Raw genomic sequence first — 23,375 nt, 5'->3', positions numbered from 1 at the left:
ATATAATTATGGTGATACTGAAGATTTTTACTTAAGATTTGCACAGAAAAAAAATCTCTCCTCTTTTTAATTTCATCAACTAAAATGGCTTGACACAAACAACAGTGTTTCAGTGATTTCAGTAAATGAATGTGTCTGTTACAATCCACTCATCTTATGAACGAACAGCAGAATATAGTGAATTCTAACAAAAATTAAGTTGGATTTTATACTTTTGACTACATTTTACATTACATTGTTTTCTTCTATTGTTTTTTAATCTGCAACTCTTGATTCAACCTCTGCATTTCCCAATATTGCCCAATTCATAATTCATGAGAATAGCTTTAATCACTGATTTAGCTTTTGAAAGACAATCTGCATTTCTTGCTTGGTCACAACAGTTCCCTTTATTAGCATTTTTATTAAAACCCAATGCTTTCAGCGCTAATAACTTCATTATCACTTTTATGAGCAGTGCATTATCACGTGGTCCTGACTGCGTCTGTTAAAAACTCCTCTTCCAATAAAGCGCCTGAGCTCAGACACGACAAATTAATCTGCCTCTTACTAAAGCTTTGGCAGGAGCAGGAACATTTTTCACTGGGATCAAATCTCTGACTTGCCATCAAACGTTGCTCATCCAATTTAAACAGTATCAGCGCATCTAAAGAAGCTCAAATTGAAAAATAACTTGTCAGGTTTAGGAGAATGAGTGTGGTTCAGCTCAAGCCGAGCACTTTCTCCATTTCAGAGGAGCCTTAAGCTCCATGTCAGGTTGGCAGGTGTGAGCACTAACTCAATTAGCGCGAGTCGCAGGGCATCTGTTACATCAGTCCACCACAGTGACACACTTACTCACAGAACATGAGCCGCGGCCACTTATCTTCCAACTCACCAGGCATACCGCATGGGGAAGTTTGAGCTACTCTACGCTGATGAAGAGGGGATTCCTTCAGATGCTGAAGAAACCCATGACAGGCTCAAAACCGGAAAAGCTTTCTGAAGGAATTCAAAATCGGCGAAGCTTACGGTTTCATTTTCCCTGAGGTTAAGCAAACTTGTCTTTTGCTGACATGCTTTGTGCTAGAAATCCCTTCTGAATCAAATATGGATGTGTTTTTCCTTGCACAAGCCTTTGTAAATATTAGAGTTGTTTGGGTTACTCGAGCTGTCCTATGAGAAATCTAATCCCAAAGCTGTATATTGTGGATCTATTCGCAATGATTCTCATTTCTTTTGACCTTTGTTGGATGCCGTAGCTAAAGCCAATTTTCCATTGTGTGCAAATCTGCCTTATGCCCTTTTATTATGGATTCAGACCTTTGTGCCAGCATTCTTGGTAAAATAACAGTTGGTGGTTCATGCAGTGCCTGCTGGCATCCCATCTGACAAAAAAAAAAAGATGAAAATTTCCACTGTGGTGACAGGAAAGATATTTATAAGTCCAAATAAATGTATACAGTAGATACAAAAATGGCATATTAGAATGATTTCTGAATGATCAAGACTGAAGGACGGCTGCTAAACTTTCAGCTTTGCATTACATTACCATTTTTTTTTAAATATAAAAAACTATTTTAAATCACAATAATACAATATTACCTTTATTACTTGTTCCTTTGGTCAAATAAATTCTGCCTTGGTGAAATAAAAGATTTTTTTTTAAATATATATATTTTTCCTTTTATATACAAAGAGATGTACTTTTTGACCAGCCATCAATTCTAACCATGCTGTTTTTATTTGTGTTTGTGTGTTTGTGTTTGTTTTATATTCCGATCACTACTCCAGACTTGCACAGACTGCATTGCAATCATTTCCCAAAATTTTCGTGTGTATAATATGAAGTCTGTAAACAGGACATTATGAGAGGCCAGAGACAGGACATGCTGAAGGAGGACACAGATGTGCCAGCAGAGAAAATATTGCAAAGAGCAGCTCAGTGGTCACATCCTTCATATACTGGATAAAAGATCTAAACACTAAATTGGAGTAAGAGTTTATATGAATGCATCATTGAAGGGTACTGATTTCAAAAAGGTTGAGAGCATTTAATTTCATATAATGCAGGCCTCAGTCTTACTGGGGGCACAAAATAGCATTTTCAAGAGCAGCACAAACTACTCATCAAAATCAAAATAAGGTCAGTATGGCCTGCAAGAGCCCAAATATCTAAGGGTGCTTTCCCACCTGTGATTGCATTTGTCCCGAAACAGAAATTAAAATTGTTAGTGTTGCTCTTTGTTCTTTGTGCGGTTCGCTTTCACACAACAAAGTTTCTAAACAGACCAAAAGAACTAAAACAAGTCACGTGCGAGTTAACTCTCCTTACATCAGAGTTTCATGGTTTACTTTGCAGAGTCCCGCTCAACTGTTATGCTCTCTTATTTTAATTTATGCCGATTGGCAATACAATATTATAAGCGGAAAGCTGGGCTTTCATTTTGAACGGTCATCGTCACCAGATATAAATCAGAGGTAAGACTTTAAAATACATAGCCCTTGGCTAGACTGCAGCTCGGTCAATGTTCCTAATGAATAAACAGCTCTCATTAATAGTTCAGCATGCTTTCACTTTCATATTTAACGTGAAACGCACATTTACCGGTGCGAATAAAATCCAAGCTTAATCATAATTCTCTCTTCATATAGCCATATATGCCTATTACATATCCATAATACACTGTGATATAGCCGGGCTCGGAACGTTTTGCTTTCTTACTACAATCGATCTGCTGCAGTTTGTGTTTCAATCGAGCCGAGACAACCTCATTCAGGAAATCTCGGACCAATTGATTTGGTGCAGATCGATCACGATTGCTGGTTTCACATATGCCAAACGAATCGCACTAACTGGGCAAACGAGACAGGTTCCGAAACAAAAGACTAGGGCTGCGTCCGAAACCGCATACTTCCATACTATGCAACTGACACAGGTGGGTCACCTGACCATGACAAAATGGCGGATGTAGTACCTCCGAAATCCATTCATACTTTTCACGTTCATACTGTATAGAACATACTTTTCTAACGGCCGAGTAGTACGTTTAAATTCAAATAAAGTACCTACTGAGTAGTAGGCGGATTCGGACGCAGCCTAGGTGTGAAATCACCCGAAAAATACCTGATTAAAAACTGGCAATTAATACTGGGATTGACTGATTGATATTTAATAGAATTATCTTTTTTCCTGAATGAGGGGTAAAACGGTTCATGGGGGGGGGGAAAAAACAACAACTATCGATCCTCGCTGGTATGTGACGCGTATTGTCCAAGTCATGCAGCCACACACAGAATTTTCTTTTATTTTTAATCATTTGGGATGGAAGTGTTTGGAGTGTATCTAACTGGAATGTGTGCCTTATTAACTTATCAGGTTTGATTCAGCCCTCCCTACATGTTCATTACCTGCTGTGAGCATTCATTAACTTGCACACATGCTTTCTCACAGCTCACGAATGCAGAGATTGTTTTGGTATGTTTCTTTTTTACATGTTCTAGCACTGCAACATGTAGGCTTAACGATATAAAATAACATCAAAATACCCATCTTTAAAGTGAAATTAAACATTTGTGGATAACTTATTTTCTTTGAAAGCAGCCTAAATTAAAGCACTGTCATCATGAACATTAATCAACTACAAAAGAAGAAATGACAACAAACATTGAAATTGCAATTAGGAATTTTGTAATTTATAAGAGTGATGCACGCATAGTTTATTAGAATGTTAGACAGTACAAAAACAAATATATTTATTTTAGTCTGCCATTGATTCGCCAGTATGAAAGGTCATTATGATTACTGTTAAAAAAACAGGTGCGATCAAATTAGAAGAGTAAGTTCCACCAGTATAATCATAATCAAATGAATCTGGATTGCTGAGCTAAATCAAGAACATGTGCACAGTCTGTTTTAATAGCAAAAGATTTGCAACTTTATGCTTATCCTTTTATATGTTACATCAAGTGCTTTTGTTCACAGCTACAATTTGTTAAAGGCTAAAACCTGATTTACATTTCTACATTGATTGCAGTACCCCACTGCACATATCTTGCATGTGGCAAATGCTGTTTTAAGCATTTACACTTCTGCTTTCTAGCTGAATACACTTGACTCAGGAAGTATAAATTGGCTTTTGTAAACATTTTTAGAAATAAATCCAAATGAACATTTCCTTTCTTTGCTATATGAGAATTACACAGATTTAATGTATCAAAATGATGCCTCAGTCTTTCAGTTTTATGATTACTTGACCTTGAAGATAACTTTGTAAAATACTGTAACAAGTAGATAATAAATGTTAAGATTTTTTATGGTATTTAAATGATACATCTCAGTGTAACAATAAGAGATTTTTACAAATATCGATATCGCAGAATCATGATATAAACTGTTCTGGTGAATTTGTGAACTGTTTCACCTTTGTTCTGAATTATTTTCCTGACGCACAAATGCACAGGACATGACCTTAATAAATAACACCCACATTTAAACAATACAGACCCGCCTTAGTAATAATTACTGACATCCCAATTCAACCTTGGCTGCAAAATCCAATCACAGATGTTAATACTTTGGTTGGTTTTCTCAACAAACCCTGTCAAAACAGCAGCGAAGACAAGAAAGAAAAGTTTAGCATGGTGGAAAAATAACCAGCAGTCTAAAATTAAACCACATTGGTAAAAAACAACAACAACAACAACAACAACAACGAGCATGCCCAAATAAACAAAAGGTATAGGCGGCTCCAGCGTGGCACACTGACAGGCATAACAGGATACAGGCTGGCACAAACCACAGTGCCCACGGCCACAGGGTAAGAGTTGGATCAGACAGAGAGCTTGTGTTTGGCTTCACAGCTCATGATGAGCTCTTTCGGTCATGAACGAAAGCAGATGGGCAGCAGGTTCAATAAGCATGATTCATCATTCATGCACAACCATGACTCTGCTTTTCTTGGATTTACCAAGACTGAATTACAATTCAGCCAGATACAGATGGAGCTTTAGACAGAGCTTCTGGGATGATGCAACTTATTGTTAGAGAGAACTGACTGTACAGAAACAGAGCACATTGTTCTCTTGGTGAAACTGAAAGCATTTGTCTGATGATTCAGCTCTACTGAGGGTCATCAACTTCACACATAGAGCAATTAAACCCAGATTTTGTTACCATTTACAATATGGTTTCATTAGTAAATATATTTACTGACATGATCTAAGAATGATTTCCCAATGATGGGTTGCAACTGGAAGTGCATCCACTGCGTAACACATGCTGGATAAGTTGGCGGTTCGTTCTGCTGTGGCGACCCCAGATTAATAAAGGGACTAAGGCAAAAAGAAAGTGAATGAATGTATGAACTAAGAATGAACGATACTTCATTAATCATATGCTGCGTCCCAAATGGCACACTATACACTAATGCAATGTGTACTTATGCACTTTCACACTCAAAAGAATAGTATATGTATGTAGTGTCGTTCCAAATGCAACAATAGCGTTTTTTTAACTAGGCGGAAATTTCAACCGTTTCCCAGATGACGTTTGACGGTTTCCAATTTAGTGAAATAAACAACCAAAGTACAAAGAATATTACCGCATTCACCTTTGGGAGATGATATAATCACTCTTGTAGGAGAATTTTGCTTTCACAATCCAAAACAAATATAATAATCCAAAATCAGCGACCCGAAAGCTCCGCCCCTTCAGCTACACAAGCAAACCAGCGGCCATTAAGTATGTGAAGTGTCCAACATTCCACATTTCATTTTACCGGCTGAATAAGTGCATCATCCAGGTATTTTAAAGTACACATTCTTTTCAGAGTTTTCAGTGTGAACGCACTACTTACACTATTTATACTACAAAATGATGTAGTGAGCAAGTATGCGATTTGGGACACACTTATAGTTCACAATTTCCTACTGCATTATTAAAATCGAAAGTTGTGCTACCGTAGTTCGCATTAGTTAATGTGCTGCGAGTTAACAAGAACTAACAAATAAACAATTTTGTTAATGCTAATTAATTAAATTAAAGACATATATACTGTAATAAATGTATTGTTCATTAAAAACGCTTTTGACCAATAGATCACTTAAACAAATGCAGGGCTATTTTAACTCAATTCTGGGTGTAAGAGGGACCAATCCAACTCCTGTTTTTTTCTTTTTTTTTTTCCTTTAATTAAACAAATTTAGACCAAATTAAACACAATGTATGGATTAGTGAGAATTTTTTCCAATGTAGGTTTAAATAACCCAGAAAATAACTTGTAAAGTGTTTAATGTATTCATTATTTACTGTTTTATGAGTTTCTTTATTCTGTTGAACACAAAATAAGATACAAGTTTCCAACATTTTCTCTAACCACCCCTCTGTGTTTAACAGAAGAAAGAATACCATGAAGGTTTGAAACAAATAAAGGGTATAAATGGGTGACAAGCTATCATTTCAAACACCAATTTGAAGCTCAAATATGCTCATTTTAATAGAAATAAGACAATACCTCAATTCTGGGTGTAGTAGCAACTAATCGAACTTCTGGGTTATTAGTATTATTAATTACACAAATAGAACCAAATTTAACACATTGTATGAGTTAGTCAATATTTTACCCAAACTGGGTTTAAATAACCCAGCATTTCTGAACTTAGCTTACACCCCTAAACTCCTAAAAATGTTGAGGGGAAAATGGCTGAAATAGTATTTATGAAGATGCAAAATATATCCTACAAATCGTCTGTCCATCACATATTTTTTTAAATAATAACGAACATTAAATAAAAAATTTTTAGATCATTTTGAAAATGTGTTGATAAATGTCACTATTGTCCATATTCAAAGAGCTAGGAAAAAATAGCACCACTTCTGCATGTACGTTGCCCAAGTCTTAAAGGGATAGTTCACCCAAAATGTGTTCATTATTTACTCTATTCTGAGTTTCTTTATTCTGCTGAACACTAAAGATATTTTGTAAAAAAAAACTTAAAACTGTAACCATTGACTACCATAGAAGAAAAAACAAATGTTAATGGTTACAAGTTTCCAACATTTTTTCCCAACTACCCTTCTGTTTACCAGAAGAATATCATAAAGGTTTGAAACAAATAAAGGTGGGAATGGGTGACAAGCTATTCTTTCAAACACCAATACAAAGCAGAAATATGCTCATTTTTAAAAGACATAAGACAATACCTCACAACACGTGTCAAAAGCTGCTGCTGTGAGCGTCTGAATGCCGATTGAAACTGAAAAGTCTTGATGGTGATAACAGCAAACGTTAGAATGTGAACATGCTTGTATGCAAACATGAATGCCCATTTATGACCTAGCCAAAAAAAAAAAAAATGGAGGATGGAATTTGACTAAGCCATCGGAACACTTGCTGAGCATAATAAGTAAATCTCTACCTCTATAATCACCCTCTATAATGGCAGTCGCATCGGTGAAGATAAGAGCATGCTAAATATACAGTACAAAAATGAGATATATCACATGGGCACAGCATATTAAATGGCACATCAATGACAGCTCAAGAAAAACATAGTCTTAAGGGACAGTTCACACAAAAAGTAAAATTCTGTCATCGTTCACTCTTGTTTTAAACCTGTTTTGAGTTTCTTTATTCTGTTAAATACAAAATAAAATATTTGAAAGAATGCTGGAAACATTGAAGTATTTGTTTTTCCCATTATGGATGTCAATTGTTAATTTTTGAACCATTTGAAAGCGAGTAAATTCTGAGTACATTTTTATTTTTGGGTGAACTAACCCTTTAAGGTGTATTATTGTAATTACAAGTTTGTTGTCATCTTGACTGCTCATCTTGACTAAATATTTTTAGCTCTGGATTCACCTTTGGGCCGCTCTAGCCAATAGCAGAACAGCACTACTGGAAAGGTGGGGATAAAGAAAGTAAGGCCCCACTTGATTAATCAAATTTGGATTTAAAAAAAATAAAAATTCATGTTGTTAAGGTTGTTATGCTTTATAAGCTGCGCATGCATAAGGAGAATGTGTGTGTGCTAGTGTGTGCTTTTTGGGGAAATTAAAAGATCCCTGTTTGTTATTGGATGTGATACGAGAGGGAGAGAGAGAATTTTGAGTTTACTGCCATTTCGGCTTCTCTGGTTTTGTCATGGCAAAAAAAAAAAAAAAAAAAAAAGGTTTACCACATTTTATAAATACCATTTTTCTATAATTATAAAAATATTCTAACAATTAAAAGTCATCAACAGCAATAAATAATACACAAGGTAAAATACATTAATAATAATAATAATAATAATAATAAATAAATAAAAAATGTAAAATAGTTTGAGGTTTACTTTTGATCATTTTTTACAATTTTAGAATGATTCACATTTAAAAGTATTTAATTTAAAGTCTATCCAGATAAAAATAGTCTGATGACATTAAAAATAGTGCATTTCACAAGTATATGTTTAACATTTGGTTTCTGTTAATGGGATACGAGTTACAAAGAATAAAAAAGTGTTAAAAATAAGAAGAACCATTGTGGTGATTTGACTTAACATTGGATGAACATTGTTCATCGATCCTAGACTGACTGATCCAATTTTGCCAGTGATTTCCTCAGGCTCACTGTACAGCAAATTGTACCAGTTTTGTGCTTTCCAGTAGCCTTTCCTGCTCTGCTGAGAATTTTTCCAGAATGAGTTTGCTCACTTTGTCTGTATGTTTCTCATGCAACACACTAATGCTTGATTAGTTTAATTGCACGTATCAGCGATTTGCATATTGCATATACCAATATTGCGATACCGATATTGTTGCAATATATTGTGCAGCACTACATGCAATTAATAAATTTTGCAGAAACAATAAACAACCAAAATCCAGCTACATGGTTAGTGCTATAAGCATTTGAATTTCACCAATGATCTTCTGACCTGAGGCTGTGCTACTGAATTCTACTATAAATCAGAGCACTGCATTCACTGCATCATCTCCATCGCTCTCATATCCCTGTATACATGCAGAAGGTCTGATTGCACTTCAACGGTACCTCTGAGATGACTGTGCCATAAAAATGAATATATAAACTCTTTAACATTTCATCAGCTCAGCGGGTTCATTTTCTAGTGTGCTTAAGAGGCTCTGTTCAGTCCAGCCGGCACAATTTGGAGACGGTCCTCAGTCACACTAATGCCTCGCTGAGACAGAGTCAGCATTTGCTACACATTTCCATAAGCAGTGAAAGCTTGGGTGACCACACACAAACTCAAAAACAAACTGCTTTTAATTCAAATGCTTCAAGACAAGTGTGCCAAGTGACCTTATCGAACAAAATAGAAAAAAGTTCATTATTTATTGTTTCAGCATTGATTTATTGCATAGAAATGAGAGGTTTGGAAATCCACGGGGTATTAAAATACAGTTGAAGTCAGAATTATTAGCCCCCCTGAATTATTAGTCCCCCGTTTATTTTTTTCCCTGATTTTTGTTTAACGGAGAGAAGATTTTTTTCAAGATATTTCTAAACATAATAGTTTTAATAACTCAATTCTAATAACTGATTTCTTTTATCTTTGCCATGATGACAGTAAATGATATTTTACTAGATATTTTTCAAGACACTATAAAGACCTTAAAATGGCATTTAAAGGCTTAACTAGGTTAACTAGGCAGGTCAGGGTAATTAGGCAAGTTATTGTATAACCATGGTTTGTTCTGTAGACTATCGAAAACAAATATAGCTTAAAGGGGCTAGCAATTTTGCCCTTAAAATGGTGTATAAAAAAATTAAAACTGCTTTTATTCTAGCTGAAATAAAACAAATAAGACTTTCTCTAGAAGAAAAAATATTATCAAACATACTGTAAAAATGTCCTTGCTTTGTTAAACATCATTTGGGAAATATTAAAAAAAGAAAAAAAATTAAAAGGGGGGCTAATTATTGTGACTTCAACTGTAGTTCTTATTTGGGTTTCAAATTGGAAATATCCAAATGTGTTGCATACTTTATTTTAAGTAAACAACAAAGAAATAACAATGGTGAAAAAACAGCCATGAAAAAAGCATCCGATCTAAACCCAGCCGTCAAGTCAAGTCATGTTTACTTATTTATTTTAAAGGGAAAGTTCTTGATATTTACACATATGAAAGGTTACTCTGCGTAAAAAACATTCATAACACAAGTATCAGAAGACAAATAAATGTAAAGCTTTCAAACTCAGACATTGTTCTGTCAGTGGATGTGAAGCGAAAACGTCCAAAAACTTTGCACGGCCTTCCTAAAAATCTAAGGATTAGAAATGTCTAGCTGAAGTTTATTTTTTATGAGGAGCCCGAGCGACTGACAGATAAAAACAGACTGTTCTTCGCATTTCACAGTCAACTGTCTTGTGAATTATTCACAATATGCTGCCAGCTTTTTAAAATATAGCTTATTGAAATATACAGCAATAGCAAGCCTTTTTTTCTTTTGAAGCATTACAGGTGAGAAAAATGTATTTTTAAGAGTTAGTTCACCCAAATTTGAACATTCTGTTTTTTTATTACCATCATGTCTTTCCAATCCCTAAATACCTTTACTCATCTTCAGAACACTAATTAAGATAGCTTTAGATAAAATGCAGGATTTTTCTTACTCTATATAAAAAAAAGTCCTTGGACATTCCAAGTCCAGAAAAGGAACTAGGAATATCGTCAAAACATCCCATGCAACTTCAGCTGTCAGCTTTTCTGGACTTTGAATGCCTTGAGATTGTTGTTTTCTATGGGGAATAAGAAAACTCCTAGATTTAAACCCAAAACATTAAGTTTCATTCTGAAGATGAAGAAAGGTCTCAGCGGATTAACTAAACAAGAGTAATTAATGACAGACTTTTTTTTATTTTGGTAAACTAACCCTTAAAGAGTGTTGCTCATAAATGTAGGATCATCAGTTCATGCTGTTAGCACATCTAGGACAATTGACTGGAACTGAAAATCAGTACATACTTAGTCAAATATAAGAAATATTTAGTAATATTATTATTATTATTGTGTAGTTTGAATTTCCTTTGCTATTACTACCCTTTCAAATAATGCTCAGCAAATCTTTAATGTTGTAATCACTATGCAGACATTTGCATATGTTTTATGTGGGTTTTCCAGTTGATTAAAATCAATCATTTTTGAGCAAATGTCTGTTTGGAGGAATTCTCACCGAGCTTCTATATTGGGATTTTTTTCTGTATACATCAAATAATAACATTCAGAGTTGTAAACACACAGGAGTACAAACAGACTGTGATTAGAGTGCAATGAAGCTGCCAGTCATAGCAGTGGGTTTACTTCTGTTTCACCCAGAGGTAATGCCTTTCCAAACAAAGCATTTACCAAAGCAAGTGAAACTGATTTTTTTTTTCTCAAATACTTTTTTTTACTAATGCTGGCCTTAATTTTCCTCAAACACTAAAAACAATTGTAAATGTTGCTATATTTATATAATAACCTAAAGAAACAGCACAAGAAAATGTAAATGCATTCCATGCTCCCTTAAATATGCCTTCAGTAAAGATTTCTGTTGTTGCTCAGTATGGTAATGTTCTAACTCATGGCTGTATGATCTTGATGGACTGAAAACTTCACAGAACTAAAATTTTAAGTCTGACCAATTGAGGTTATGCAGACCATGCAAATGACATCACCTCTGTTAGTGTTGTTCCGCACACTGATTGGCAAAAATACTGGCAAAAGCAGCAAAAATAAATAAATAAAAATACATTAATTTTCAGCATGAATGCTGAAACTGAATGCACAAAACATGTGAGAAAAAGAGCATTGCAACTGACCGAAAAGATTTGCCAAGAAATATGAATATTAATATAATTGAATATTAAATATGAATATTTTAACAATGTCAAATACAACTCACAAAAACGAATGGACTGTGCAACAAAACACAGATTTACAGCATTAACTTTGATAATATGATGAACGTTACTGTATAATCCATACCCAAAATATTTCATTCAGGCATTCATTCATTCTTCTAGGGGCATGAATAATTTCAGGCTTGACTATATTCACTAGAGCTGGGCAATATGGCAAAATTGCAATCTCAAAAATTATTTTTTATATTGAACAATAACAATATATATTTCAATACAAGTTTTTAATGCTTCCACTTTTAAAAGAGCATCTCAACCATGACTAAATGTGAATACTGCTGATAGGAAAGTGAAATGATCGCAGTAAACAATACTGAGTGCTGAAGCATGACCTATTTTTTGACCGATAATTTTCAATGGCCAAAAATTTGGTGAATCTCTAATATCAACACAAATATAGATTTCTGTTGTTGTATATATTTCTGATATGTGATTGGCACTTAGGATCAATAGAGTAAAAATGTTCAGAGCTTATCGTTATCAACAAAAATTTTATCCAGATTTGAGATGATATTGTTTACTGGCCCAGTCCTAGTATACACACACTCACAATTAAAATGGACCTTATTGACAACTCACTAATTAAACAATTACCATCTTATAACTGAATGTTTTAAAATAAACACTGTGAAAAAACATTTTAAATTTTGGGTTGGATGAAATGATGATCTATGTAACATTGATATCATGATCACCCAGATTTAAACCAACCCATTCTAATGTATTCACAGGCAAATTTGCTTTTATTATTTCCCTGAAGTCAAATCAGAATCAAATTAGGGACTTAAAAATGTCAGGAAACACAATTCCTGGTCGCATATAATATACATGAACCACTGCCTAATTGCTAAGTTTTAAAGAACATTAAATCCAGTCCAGCAGCAACCTTTACTTTAAGCTCATTATAGTTTGTTTTACTTGCCTTTTTACAACTTCCCTATTAAACCCATTCAAGCAGCAGCTCTTTTGCCACTTAGTCTGGGTGAGAGGGCATGTTCTGGTGGGAAAGTGACAGCAAATGCATTTCCTCTACAGTATTTTAAAGGCATTTACCAGTCAAAGTGAACTTTAACTGAAAGGTTGCTTAGGTAAACAACTGAAACAAACAAAATAATAAACAAATAAATAAATAAAAATTGAAAAATGATGATGTCACTATAGTGATGCTCTGAATCTGATCAGGATTTTTGCAGCAGAGTACTGTTTCTATGTTATGGTGTTCGCCGATACAGAGTACAGATTCTGATGTTTCAAGCTTTAAAAAAACAAAGCACATTTTCCTTCCAAGTATGAACCTTAAGAGATCTCGCCTTACCTAAGAGAATAAATGAAGGATGCTGCATATAATCCCTTAAACATGTCTCTTATAACCATTTAAGTGTGAACATGTCAGAAGCAGCTTTACAGAAAATAATTCCTCCATTCATTTTACTTGGCTTAGTGCCTAATTTATCAGAGGGTCACCACAGCAGAATGAACTGCCACAGAAAATAATAAAACACAGATATCAAAAATGGTAATAAAAAATACAAAAACGTTGCACTGGAAACATCGCAAATAATGAAAGAAGAATTCAACATGTCCCAAGTTTTATGCACATATTTAAAGCAAAAGAAGTTAAAATGTGCACCTATTAATCTAATCTTTTGTCAAAAAATGTGCACCTATTAAATTAATCTTCTGTACGAAAAGGAATAGGCCTAAATTATATATTTATGTTAAAAAATATATATATTAAGTTTTATTTATGTAATAATTTCAGTCAGCTTTTAGTGAACTTGCAAAATTGTCAAAAACAAACAATGTTCAGTTGTTATAATGGCTAAATACATGCAAAACTTATAAAAGTTGGATGAGACTCTGTATAGGGGTAATTGGTCCGCTCGCGTCACAGCAGCTCAAAACACAATGGAAGCACTCGCAATAAAGAGAGCATCAAACCAATCTTTGGCCAATTAATTGGAGCTAGGGTTGGGCCGATAGTTGATGCCATCGTCCATAGCCGATGGCGGATAGACATCACGATGCTGAGCCGGCATCACAATCCTTCGCCCTGCCCCTGTCGCAGCAGCAACCCACTCATGAAAATACACACATACAGGCCTCATTTACACTAATTCGTCTTAGTTTAAAATGGCATTTTAGAACGAAAACGATCTGTCCACACTAGCCTTTCATTTAGCATTTCTGAAATGCCCTTCGGAAAAAGTGATTACCGTGGTAATTTGTGTGTAACTTATCTTTATTTATTTGTGATTTTGTTATGGGTAAAACATGTTCATGCGGGTCAGGTAGTTGAAACAGCAATATAGGCTACAAATAATTAATTTGTTGTGAATTAATTAAATATTCATAAATAATTAATTTACCACCACCTACGACGACACCATCGTCCATCGCTATGTTTCACATTAGACATCGTACAATGCCAAATAGGTCGACAACGCCCAACCCTAATCAAAGCATCCCTAGATGTCACACCAGTTCTACAATTTCAATTGAAGCACATACTGTAGAAAAAATCAAGATTACAGTTTCTTTGACAAAGATGCAGTTTTTTTTTCAATTGAAATGAATTCCTAAAGTCCTACTTTTTTTTGAAAAGTGCATTCAAACTTCACTTGGTTTGAAAATTGTATTCTAATTAAAGTTTTAATTAAATCAATTAATCAGAGCAAACATCATCTAAGCCATAGCTTGGTTCTTAAGACCAACAGTAGAAGCAGTAGCACAATAGCAAAGGCAGAAACAACAAAAAAGGCAGAAACCATCATTTTACTGAAGATCACTTGACCTCTTGAACAATGAATTGTACAACAAAGAAGAAAGAAACAGTAAACCACAGAGAAAGCCATACCACAGAATGTCCTTTAGTAATCTCATGTGCAAAGAAAAGTCTATTGCGATTTTTGTATTTGGTTGATATTATTTTAGTTTATAAGAATTGTTAAACAGAAAGAGGAAATTACAAAAAAAAAACATCCATGGAACGAAAGTAAAAAAAATTAAATAAATAAAAAAATAAGTAGTAGAGCATTTTTCCCTCTATTTCCTAGAAAACAGTCTAGGTAGTGCAGGAGTACTGAAATTATTTGCTTTTAGTTAAAGATTCCAAAAGATTTCAGGCTCTGTTCAGTAGCAAGGATCGAGGTATGAAAATGCTTTCAATTTTTTAACAACAGCACAGACGATGTGTGAATGGCCAGTTGACACAGCTTACACCTACATGTGTGCTAAGCCTGAATAGCACATTTAAACCTTTTTTCCCCTCATTCAATGAAACGGGCGTCATCAACAATAATTCATGCTGCATTGTTTGTGCCATCTGTATCTGAATGGCACATAAATGTGACCAGAAGAACGGCATGCTGTTACATACAACACACAAAGCGGAATGCTATCTTTCTTTCTATTGCTCACACATACACATGCAGTATTTCTGACTGCACTTCAACTCCACCGATGAGACAATGGTGCCATTAAAATGAAATAAATGAGTTAACATTTCAACAGCTAGGCTTGAATAGCTCATGTAAAACTTTTTTCATAGTATATGTAAACTAAAGGTAAAGTATGCAAGATTGCAAAAAAAATACCAATACATACGTGGCAAAACAGATGGTAATATTCATTTAAAAACTTCTTTTACTCTGCTTACATCATATTAGATTCAAATCTATCATATAGTGCATTGATTCAATAAGTTAAATCGTTCTCTGATAAGTAGGAATGTGGCTTGGGCAAGTTAAAAAATTCTCCGAAGGTTTTATATGTCTATTTATAAACAGAGGATTTACCCCTAGAATGAGAAGGTCCATTTTGACAATATTTAGAATGGTTGTAAATATTAATGATGCGATTTCAATTGATTTTATGAAGCAACAAAAATAATAAAAATAATTGATTAAAAAAATAATAGTAACAATAATAATTATAATACCAATACTAATAATAAAAATAATATCAAATATTATTATTAAGCTAAAAGAATAGTTTTTCGCATTAGAATATTCAGTATATTGTTAAATAAAGTCACCCATATTTTTGATTGGTGTGTGTGATCAGATTGCAATCAGCTTCAATTGCATTTTGGAGGGCACATTTTTTCCACAATCCACTAGCTTTCTGATCACAGAAAACAAATGAAGGACATATAAACATATAAGAATACGATATATAATTTCAGAATCGATATGACGAATGTAGACAGGATGGTTACTGGCCTAATGGGCCATTGCTGCCTTGTCACTTAAGTTTAATTTGGCTGCGACTGTTTGTCAATTGTGTGAAAATACATGGGGTGCTTTCACACTAAGACGTTTGGTTCAAACCAGTCTCGTTTGCCCAGTTAGCAAGGTCCATTTGGAATATGTAAAAGCCGCAATCACGCTCGAATTCACACCAAATCAATCGGTCCGAGATCGCCTAAATGAGGTGGTCTCAGCTCAATTGAAAGGAAATCTCAAGTGGATCGATTGTCGTGAGAAAGCAATACGATCCAACAAACTAACAAACCGTTTTATGTCAAATATGAAAGCGAAAGCATGCTTAAATATTACAGAGTGCTGTTTATCCATTGGGAAAATTGACAGAAATTACCATCTGATCATTTTTCCACGTTTTAATCTTAGAATATTTTGTATTAGGTCTATTGTTTTGTTCATTTCTCCACTGACACCTCGAAAGAAACATCAACGTTGATCTGACTGAAGTCTCGCTTCATGTGTTATTTCTCTCAATAATTCAAGCCTAAAATGTATAATTCTGGCCAGTAGAAAAAAATCCTTATAGTTAAACCCTGCAATCAATGTGCGCAATAGTCACATCGCAGAATCTACATTCAGTCAATATTGTGGCACACCAGACCTCAGTTCAGAACAGAAGAGATTTTTAATCACTGCAGTTTAAACATAACAAATATTTATCATTTTCATTTGTTTTTAAGGCCTATAACTGTGAACACTTTTATAGTTTAAAACATTCAAGCACAAGTAGTTATGCTGTTTTCAACTTTAATAATGATTGATTTTATTGATTTATACGATAAAGGCTCGAGATGGTCATTTTAAATATGATTATTCAATTTCTTTACCTAAAATACTGTTTGACTATCCAGGAAACCATAAAACATTGTTTACTTTTAGCTTTGCACTAATTCTATTGATCAATGTTTATAGTTTGTGTAGTAAATTGTGTGCATGATTCACTCCCCTACAAAATCATCCCAATCTATCTAAATCAATAAACTCTTTCCAAATAGCAAAGCTTTTTAAGTCACCTGCTGAAGTTGTATTCATACTGTAAATTATACAGTCAAGCCAAACTTATTCATACCTCTGGCAAACTCTGACTGCCACTTTTTGTTGCATCATCTTATTTTGTTTTCTGGAGAAGGCCTGTGTCATTTCCGGTTAAAAAAAATGCTAGTTGAAGAAATGTAGCTTTTAAATATATATTTATTTTTTTATTTGTGATTTTTTTTTTCTCTACGTTTTAACAAAACATTTTGTGCAATCAATGTTTATTTTCCCATAATGACTTTGGCCAGCAAAATAAATTACTAAACGAGTTAAATTCAAATAAAATTACAACATAGAGAAAGTTCCTTTGCAATATTGTATACGTTTGCAGTTAGACAATATCATACCTACATGATAATAGGTATGAAACCTATACATGATAATGTTTATAGTGGTCTTCTACATACGTTTGTGGTCAAACAATATTAGTGATCACACCTATTTTCACAAATGTCTATATAGGAGAGAGTCTTCATTTTTTCAAAAGTATGTAATCATAGGTTGTAAGGGTGTCACGATCCTCCAAATCCTCGATTCGATTACATTTTCGATTCTAAAGGCACGATTCGATTCGATTTTCGATTATGAATAATTAATTAATTAATGACCAATTAATTATTTGTAGCCTACTGTTTAAACTACCTGACCTGGATAGTCTTTGTTTTACCCATAAACAAATCATACAGTAAATGAATAAAGGCAAGATACACACATAATTACCACCTGTCAATCACTTTTTCTGCAGGACTCGTGAATAGGCAGTGATCTGTGTCGTTATAATGGCGTCGGTAAAAAAGACGCACAACCAACAGGAACCACCCAACAGTATCTGAGGTGTTCGCTAAAATGACTAAGTACAAGTGAGTGAAAGATTGAAGCAGTCCTCTGACTGCATGGACCTGCTGTCTCGAGCGCATGGCTGTGAGTGGGTCTGTGTCTGTGTGGTCACGTGATGTGCATTTTCAGAGGTAGAGAGGAAGGAGGGCTGCTCAGAAATGCTACACGCCACTGTGGATGTCAAATCGTTGTCGTTCTAAAATGCCATTTAAAAACAAAGACAGTGTAAACAGGTCCTGAGTGTGTACTTTTTGCGAGCGGATTTGCAACGGGGGCGGGCGGAGGATCGCGATGCCGGTGTTGTCTATCGGACGAACCGTACGTAATACGTACATAGCAGAGTATGCAAAACTGTGTTTTTTTTGTCGACAACACGAATGTTGTGAACATAACTAACTGGAAATCCAAAATGCTTAAACACCGGCGACTTCATTGAAAGAGGAGAGGGTTTAAGTTCTGTCGACGGGTCTCCTGCTTCTGCAGTTTAACAAGCACTTCAACAAGCCTGTTTTTTCCCCGCTTGGCAAGCCAAGCTGACGTGACATGGGGGCGTGGCAGCATCGTCGATTCTATTTTTTGATTCGATAATCAAAATTGAGCATAAATTTAGATCGATTTCGATTAAAAATCGAAATCGTGACACCCCTAATAGGTTGCATTAAATATTTAAATTTTCTCTAATTTCATATATAAAACTAGATCGCACATCCACATTGAAGTTTTAGATGGGTCTGCCAATTTCCACTCAAGTAATATTCTTCTCCTTCCTAATAAAATAGCAAAGGCAATAACACTTTCCCTTTATGCGTCAATGATATTTTGTGGCGGTTGACCAAAAGTGAAGTTTCACAAACTAAGAGGAGCATGTGATATGATTGATCGCAGCTGGTCTCTCATCCATAATTATTATTGAGCCAATCGGATCATTGCAAACTCACTCTAAATAGCCAGACTGATGTCATCCCCTTATCTTCGTTTTTTGAGGAATCCCCCATCCACCTCATCTCCCCCTTTCCTTCTTTACCAGAGGGAGCTCTCAAAAACTTCCTTTCGTATCCCCTCACATGCTTATTGACCAGATGGGAGCCCTGGGCTCAATTATCTCCGAGCTCAGAGTTCTGTCCCAAGACAGCATGCCAAACCTGCTATTATCATTAAGCAATATCTAAGTGTGAACTCTTGAAATAGCTGTTTCAAATAAAAACTTCACTATATATATCAATGAAAAACAAAATATTGGATTTTTCCAATATCATGCAGCCCTGTTACCAATAACAAAGAAACGCTTAAGTTTTTTTCAAAACATAACAGAAACATAAATATGCCACACCATCTATATACTTAAACATGAAAACGCATGTTGTGTTTGAGAATCTGAAGCTCTTACCTGTGCCGATGCTCGTCATGAGCTCCCACACCATGTATGACCTGTCTACTGCCATGCCTCGACTCCTTCTCGGTCTCGATGTGCGGTATCAACACGTCCTCCAAACCAAAGTCAAAGCGCTTGTGTTTGGAATTGTCCGGGAGGAAGAAAAAGGCTCCAAAGCACAAGGTGATGAAGGCACTGAGAATGAGGAGGAGGATGAACTTCTCTGAGAGCCGTAAGGTGGCTCTGTGATGGGGGAATGAGGAGGCACCTGGCGAGAGAGTAGGTATCCTACGTCCCGAGAGCGGCAAGAGAGCCGGCGTGGTCATATTTTGATGATCGACTGGAATATGGAGGGATAAGGGTCAAGGCTGTTTTCGCGCAAGCCACACTATTATCTCATTGCGGTGGAAGCGTTACTCCCGAACGTCTGCTTATCTCATAGAAATAAAGAGTTGTGTCCTGTAGATCACAGATGCTTCCACTTGCTCTGAAAACAAAGACACACATTTTTTTAGACGCTGGCTATCATCGTGAGACATTCAGACATACTTGCATTAAAAATCAACTTCAGTTTCCATGGTAATTATGTTAAGAAGCAGAAAAAGCATGAATCTAAATGCTATCACAGGTAGCTCAGGTTCTCTAATTTGATTCCTCGGTTACTTGTGTGATTAGTAGTAATTTGGTCTTATGGTTTTGAAATGTACAAGTATGCTTGAAGTGGAGATGGAAATATTGTAATTAAGAGTTCTGAGAACACAAATGACTGAGCAAAATAAATGGGGAAACTTTAAATTTAAGATAAGATGCAGAGAGAGTAATGTTAAAAGTCGGTGACGGTTCGAAAATAGCTGAAAACTGATCTATGTCATATATATGATATAATATGGTGGAGATAAATCAATTAATGTTTCATTTACAACATTTATTTGGGTCACACTTTATTTTGATGGTCCGTTTGTTGAATTTACATTGAGTTACATTGCATCTACATGCCAAATCAATCTTATTAGATTATAAGTAGACTGTTAGGGTTATTTCACATGTACTTACAAAGTTTCTTTTAGTCTGTTAAATGTCTGATGAAGGAGCATATCAACAGATATTAAGCAGACAGCCTACTAATACACAAATGGACCATGAAAATGAAGTGTCACCTTTATTTGTTCTACTCCATATGTCATGTATACGGTGTAGGTGAAATTTTAAAATTCAGCTGTAGTTTTATGGGTTTTTTGTTTATAATACACAGTAATTCTTTAGGTTTTTAGGCTGATTACAAACGTTTCTGACTCTAATGTTGGAATAACAAATAGCAGATTTGAAGGAACAAGTTTCCAAAATGTCCTTGAAGGCAGCAATAGTAGTAAAAAAATAGTACAAGTTGCGGGCTAACACTATATGACATTGCATTAATCCAACATTTCACTCACTAGTGAGCAAAAAACTAAGTCAAAATACCACATTCTGTCATGTAGATGTAACATCTGATTTGAAAATGTCTTCACAACTGTTAAATGTAGACTAGAAGATCTGATGCATCACTTCAGTGTAATTCACACTTTGGTCATCTAGTTATTTTTCTCTGTTTCATGAGAAATTAATCTGCACACACTTCTTAATTCACTCACTAAGACAGAGGAACACGTGTAGCTTTTAGCTTGGCGAATAAAACTATGCATACGCCTATTTTTGTTAGAGGAAGTAAAAAAAGAATAAAAAGTATAATTGTTAAATTAAATAAACCTCCCATATTTATGCTGTTTTACTGAATACAGGCGCACACGGAATTTGCGTGCGCAGAAATCTGCAGATTTTAGCCAAACATTGAGTCTATTTATTTACTTGTGTAATTCTATATTTATTTAGGTTTTTTAAGTAATTACAGTAATTTTATTGACTAATATGACAATGTTCATATGATTTATTTACAATACAGGTTGTAAAGTAATATTTTCTGTCTTTAAGCAGATATATGATAGATCTGCTTTGTTTACCAAATAAGTGGATCTAATTGTGTGAACATTAAATAAAAGTTAAAAATAAAGAAATAAATTAATATAAAGAATAAATTAAGTTTTTAGTTACTACCAAAAGTATTCTGCATAAATCCACAGATTTTACACAATTCTGCACAGAAATAGCAGCTAAAACCTCATTTTTGGAAGATTTTCCATAAAACACTGATATTTTTTTTTAGTTTAGACTTTCAGATCGTTTAAAGACGTCTAATCTGACGTAAATAATTTTTTTAAATGATCTTGTTGGAACCACAGGTACACTTAAGTCGAACCACCACATGTGTGAATTCTTATGACCCGTTTTGAATATGAAAACATCAAGAATATGAACGAGCATGAAGCAGAAATACATCATTCGGCACAGACTGTCTAGTATCAGGCACACTTGCAGCTTTGAGTATGACAATGTGACACCTGTACAAGTGTTTGCGCTTGATTACAGCGTCTCACCAGGCGTTTCACGCTCAAACACCGGGGTGATGTTGAACATCACGCAATATTTTTCACGGGTATATTGAAGAAACAAATGTGAGCACATACCGTGAGGGTCTTTTTATCATTCTGATCCATGATCCTCGCTTTGATCCAAACGCTTCTCGGTGTCAAGGCGGGCTGGGTCGAATCGTTATCTTACGATAAACGGCCAGTCCGCCCTCACCGCCCGTTAAACGAAATATTTATCTTAAACTAGCAAAAACAACGATATGCTATCGATAAGGGACTGGCAGTCAGAATACACAAAACAGTATCGCAACCCAAGTAAACATAACAAAATCTGGCCGACCGGATACCAATCACAAGACTTAATCACCACGAGCTTCCGTTATTGGCGTAAACGATGAAAGTTGCCGTCACATCACGCGCGTACAGCGGCAAATATCAGTGTCGCGGACGGAGGTTCAGCACAGCATAGGCCTGGTCCGCTTGATGCCGTGGCAGCGTATCTGAAGCGGAGAGCGATATCAGGAGCCGATACAATAACACAAGTAAACCACGGGTGTATCGTAAACCTTGGGTAATCCCCTCTACATAATGCCCTATTTTAATAAAAGCTCAAGCCGGCCTGCGCTGGACGTGTGCTGCGCCTTTTTTCCTCCAGTAAAGGCATTCAGCAGGCAGCCGTGTAGCGGACTGATCCCGTCCTGCCGCTGCTGCATCACCTTGTCGGTGCCGCGGGATAAATCGGCGCCATACACCGTAAATCCACCATTAACGCCCAAAAGTTGCCAAGTTCACGTTCATGTCCCTGTTTCTGTACAGTGAAGCATTCGCGATGAGTACCACCGCCTCCGTTATGTCTTCGTTCCTCCTTTATTTCTGTAGCTGTGTGCGCCGCCAGCCTCCAATATCCAGGATGTTGTTACTGCAACAGCTACTCCTCCTCCTCCCGCTCCTACCAACATCCAGTCAGCGGCCGCGCGGTGCTGAAGCCGGGGAGCGTCGCGCAATGACGAGCATCGCAAGGCAACGCAAAATCAATGGTGGTTAATTATGGACAGTAAAAACGGTATTTATAGTAGCATAGAGTAGTCATTTTTTTCAGTGCTCCTAATATGGACGTAACAAATAGTATTTTCATTTTGGGCAGCCTAATTTTAAATGGTCTGTTTTACCTATATTAATTCGACTTTTTAAATATGTAATTTCTTCTATAATGTTTGTGTTGAGTTGCGTTGTTTGTATTGTTCAGTGTGTGCAAATGTGGCCCCAAAATTCAAGACAAACTTTCATCATTGGGGAAAGTTACTTTTGAAAGTGATGCATTACAATATTAAGTTACTCCCTAGCTAAGTTACTGAGTAATTTTTTATGGTAACTAATGCATTACGTTACATTTAACTTTTGCGTTACTTTTTTATTATCTGGCTGAGGCTCGGTTTCTTTCACAACTTTTTATTTCTTTTTTTATAGAGGAGCTCTGCAATGAACAAGGCACTGTATAACCTACACCTACAT

General features: G+C 35.4%; 1 protein-coding gene across 2 annotated transcripts in view; it reads right to left on the bottom strand.

Annotated features, from left to right (window-relative positions):
- Positions 1-22,791, bottom strand: part of man1a2 (mannosidase, alpha, class 1A, member 2) — a 182,954-nt gene extending 160,163 nt beyond the window's left edge. Inside the window, 2 exon segments of one of the 2 annotated variants that reach the window (NM_001256622.1) lie at positions 19,414-19,885; positions 22,580-22,791. In NM_001256622.1, the coding sequence (NP_001243551.1) occupies positions 19,414-19,724 (311 nt within the window). In that variant the 5' untranslated portion in view covers positions 19,725-19,885; positions 22,580-22,791. 2 annotated transcript variants of the gene reach the window in all.
- Between the last annotated feature and the right edge of the window lie 584 nt (positions 22,792-23,375).

This window comes from Danio rerio, chromosome 9 (genome assembly GCF_052040795.2).
Source record: "Danio rerio strain M-AB ecotype USA chromosome 9, GRCz13ab, whole genome shotgun sequence".
Taxonomy (NCBI): Eukaryota; Metazoa; Chordata; class Actinopteri; order Cypriniformes; family Danionidae; genus Danio; species Danio rerio.
Note: the sequence above shows the minus strand (reverse complement) of the source record. Positions and strands in the feature narration are given on the sequence as shown.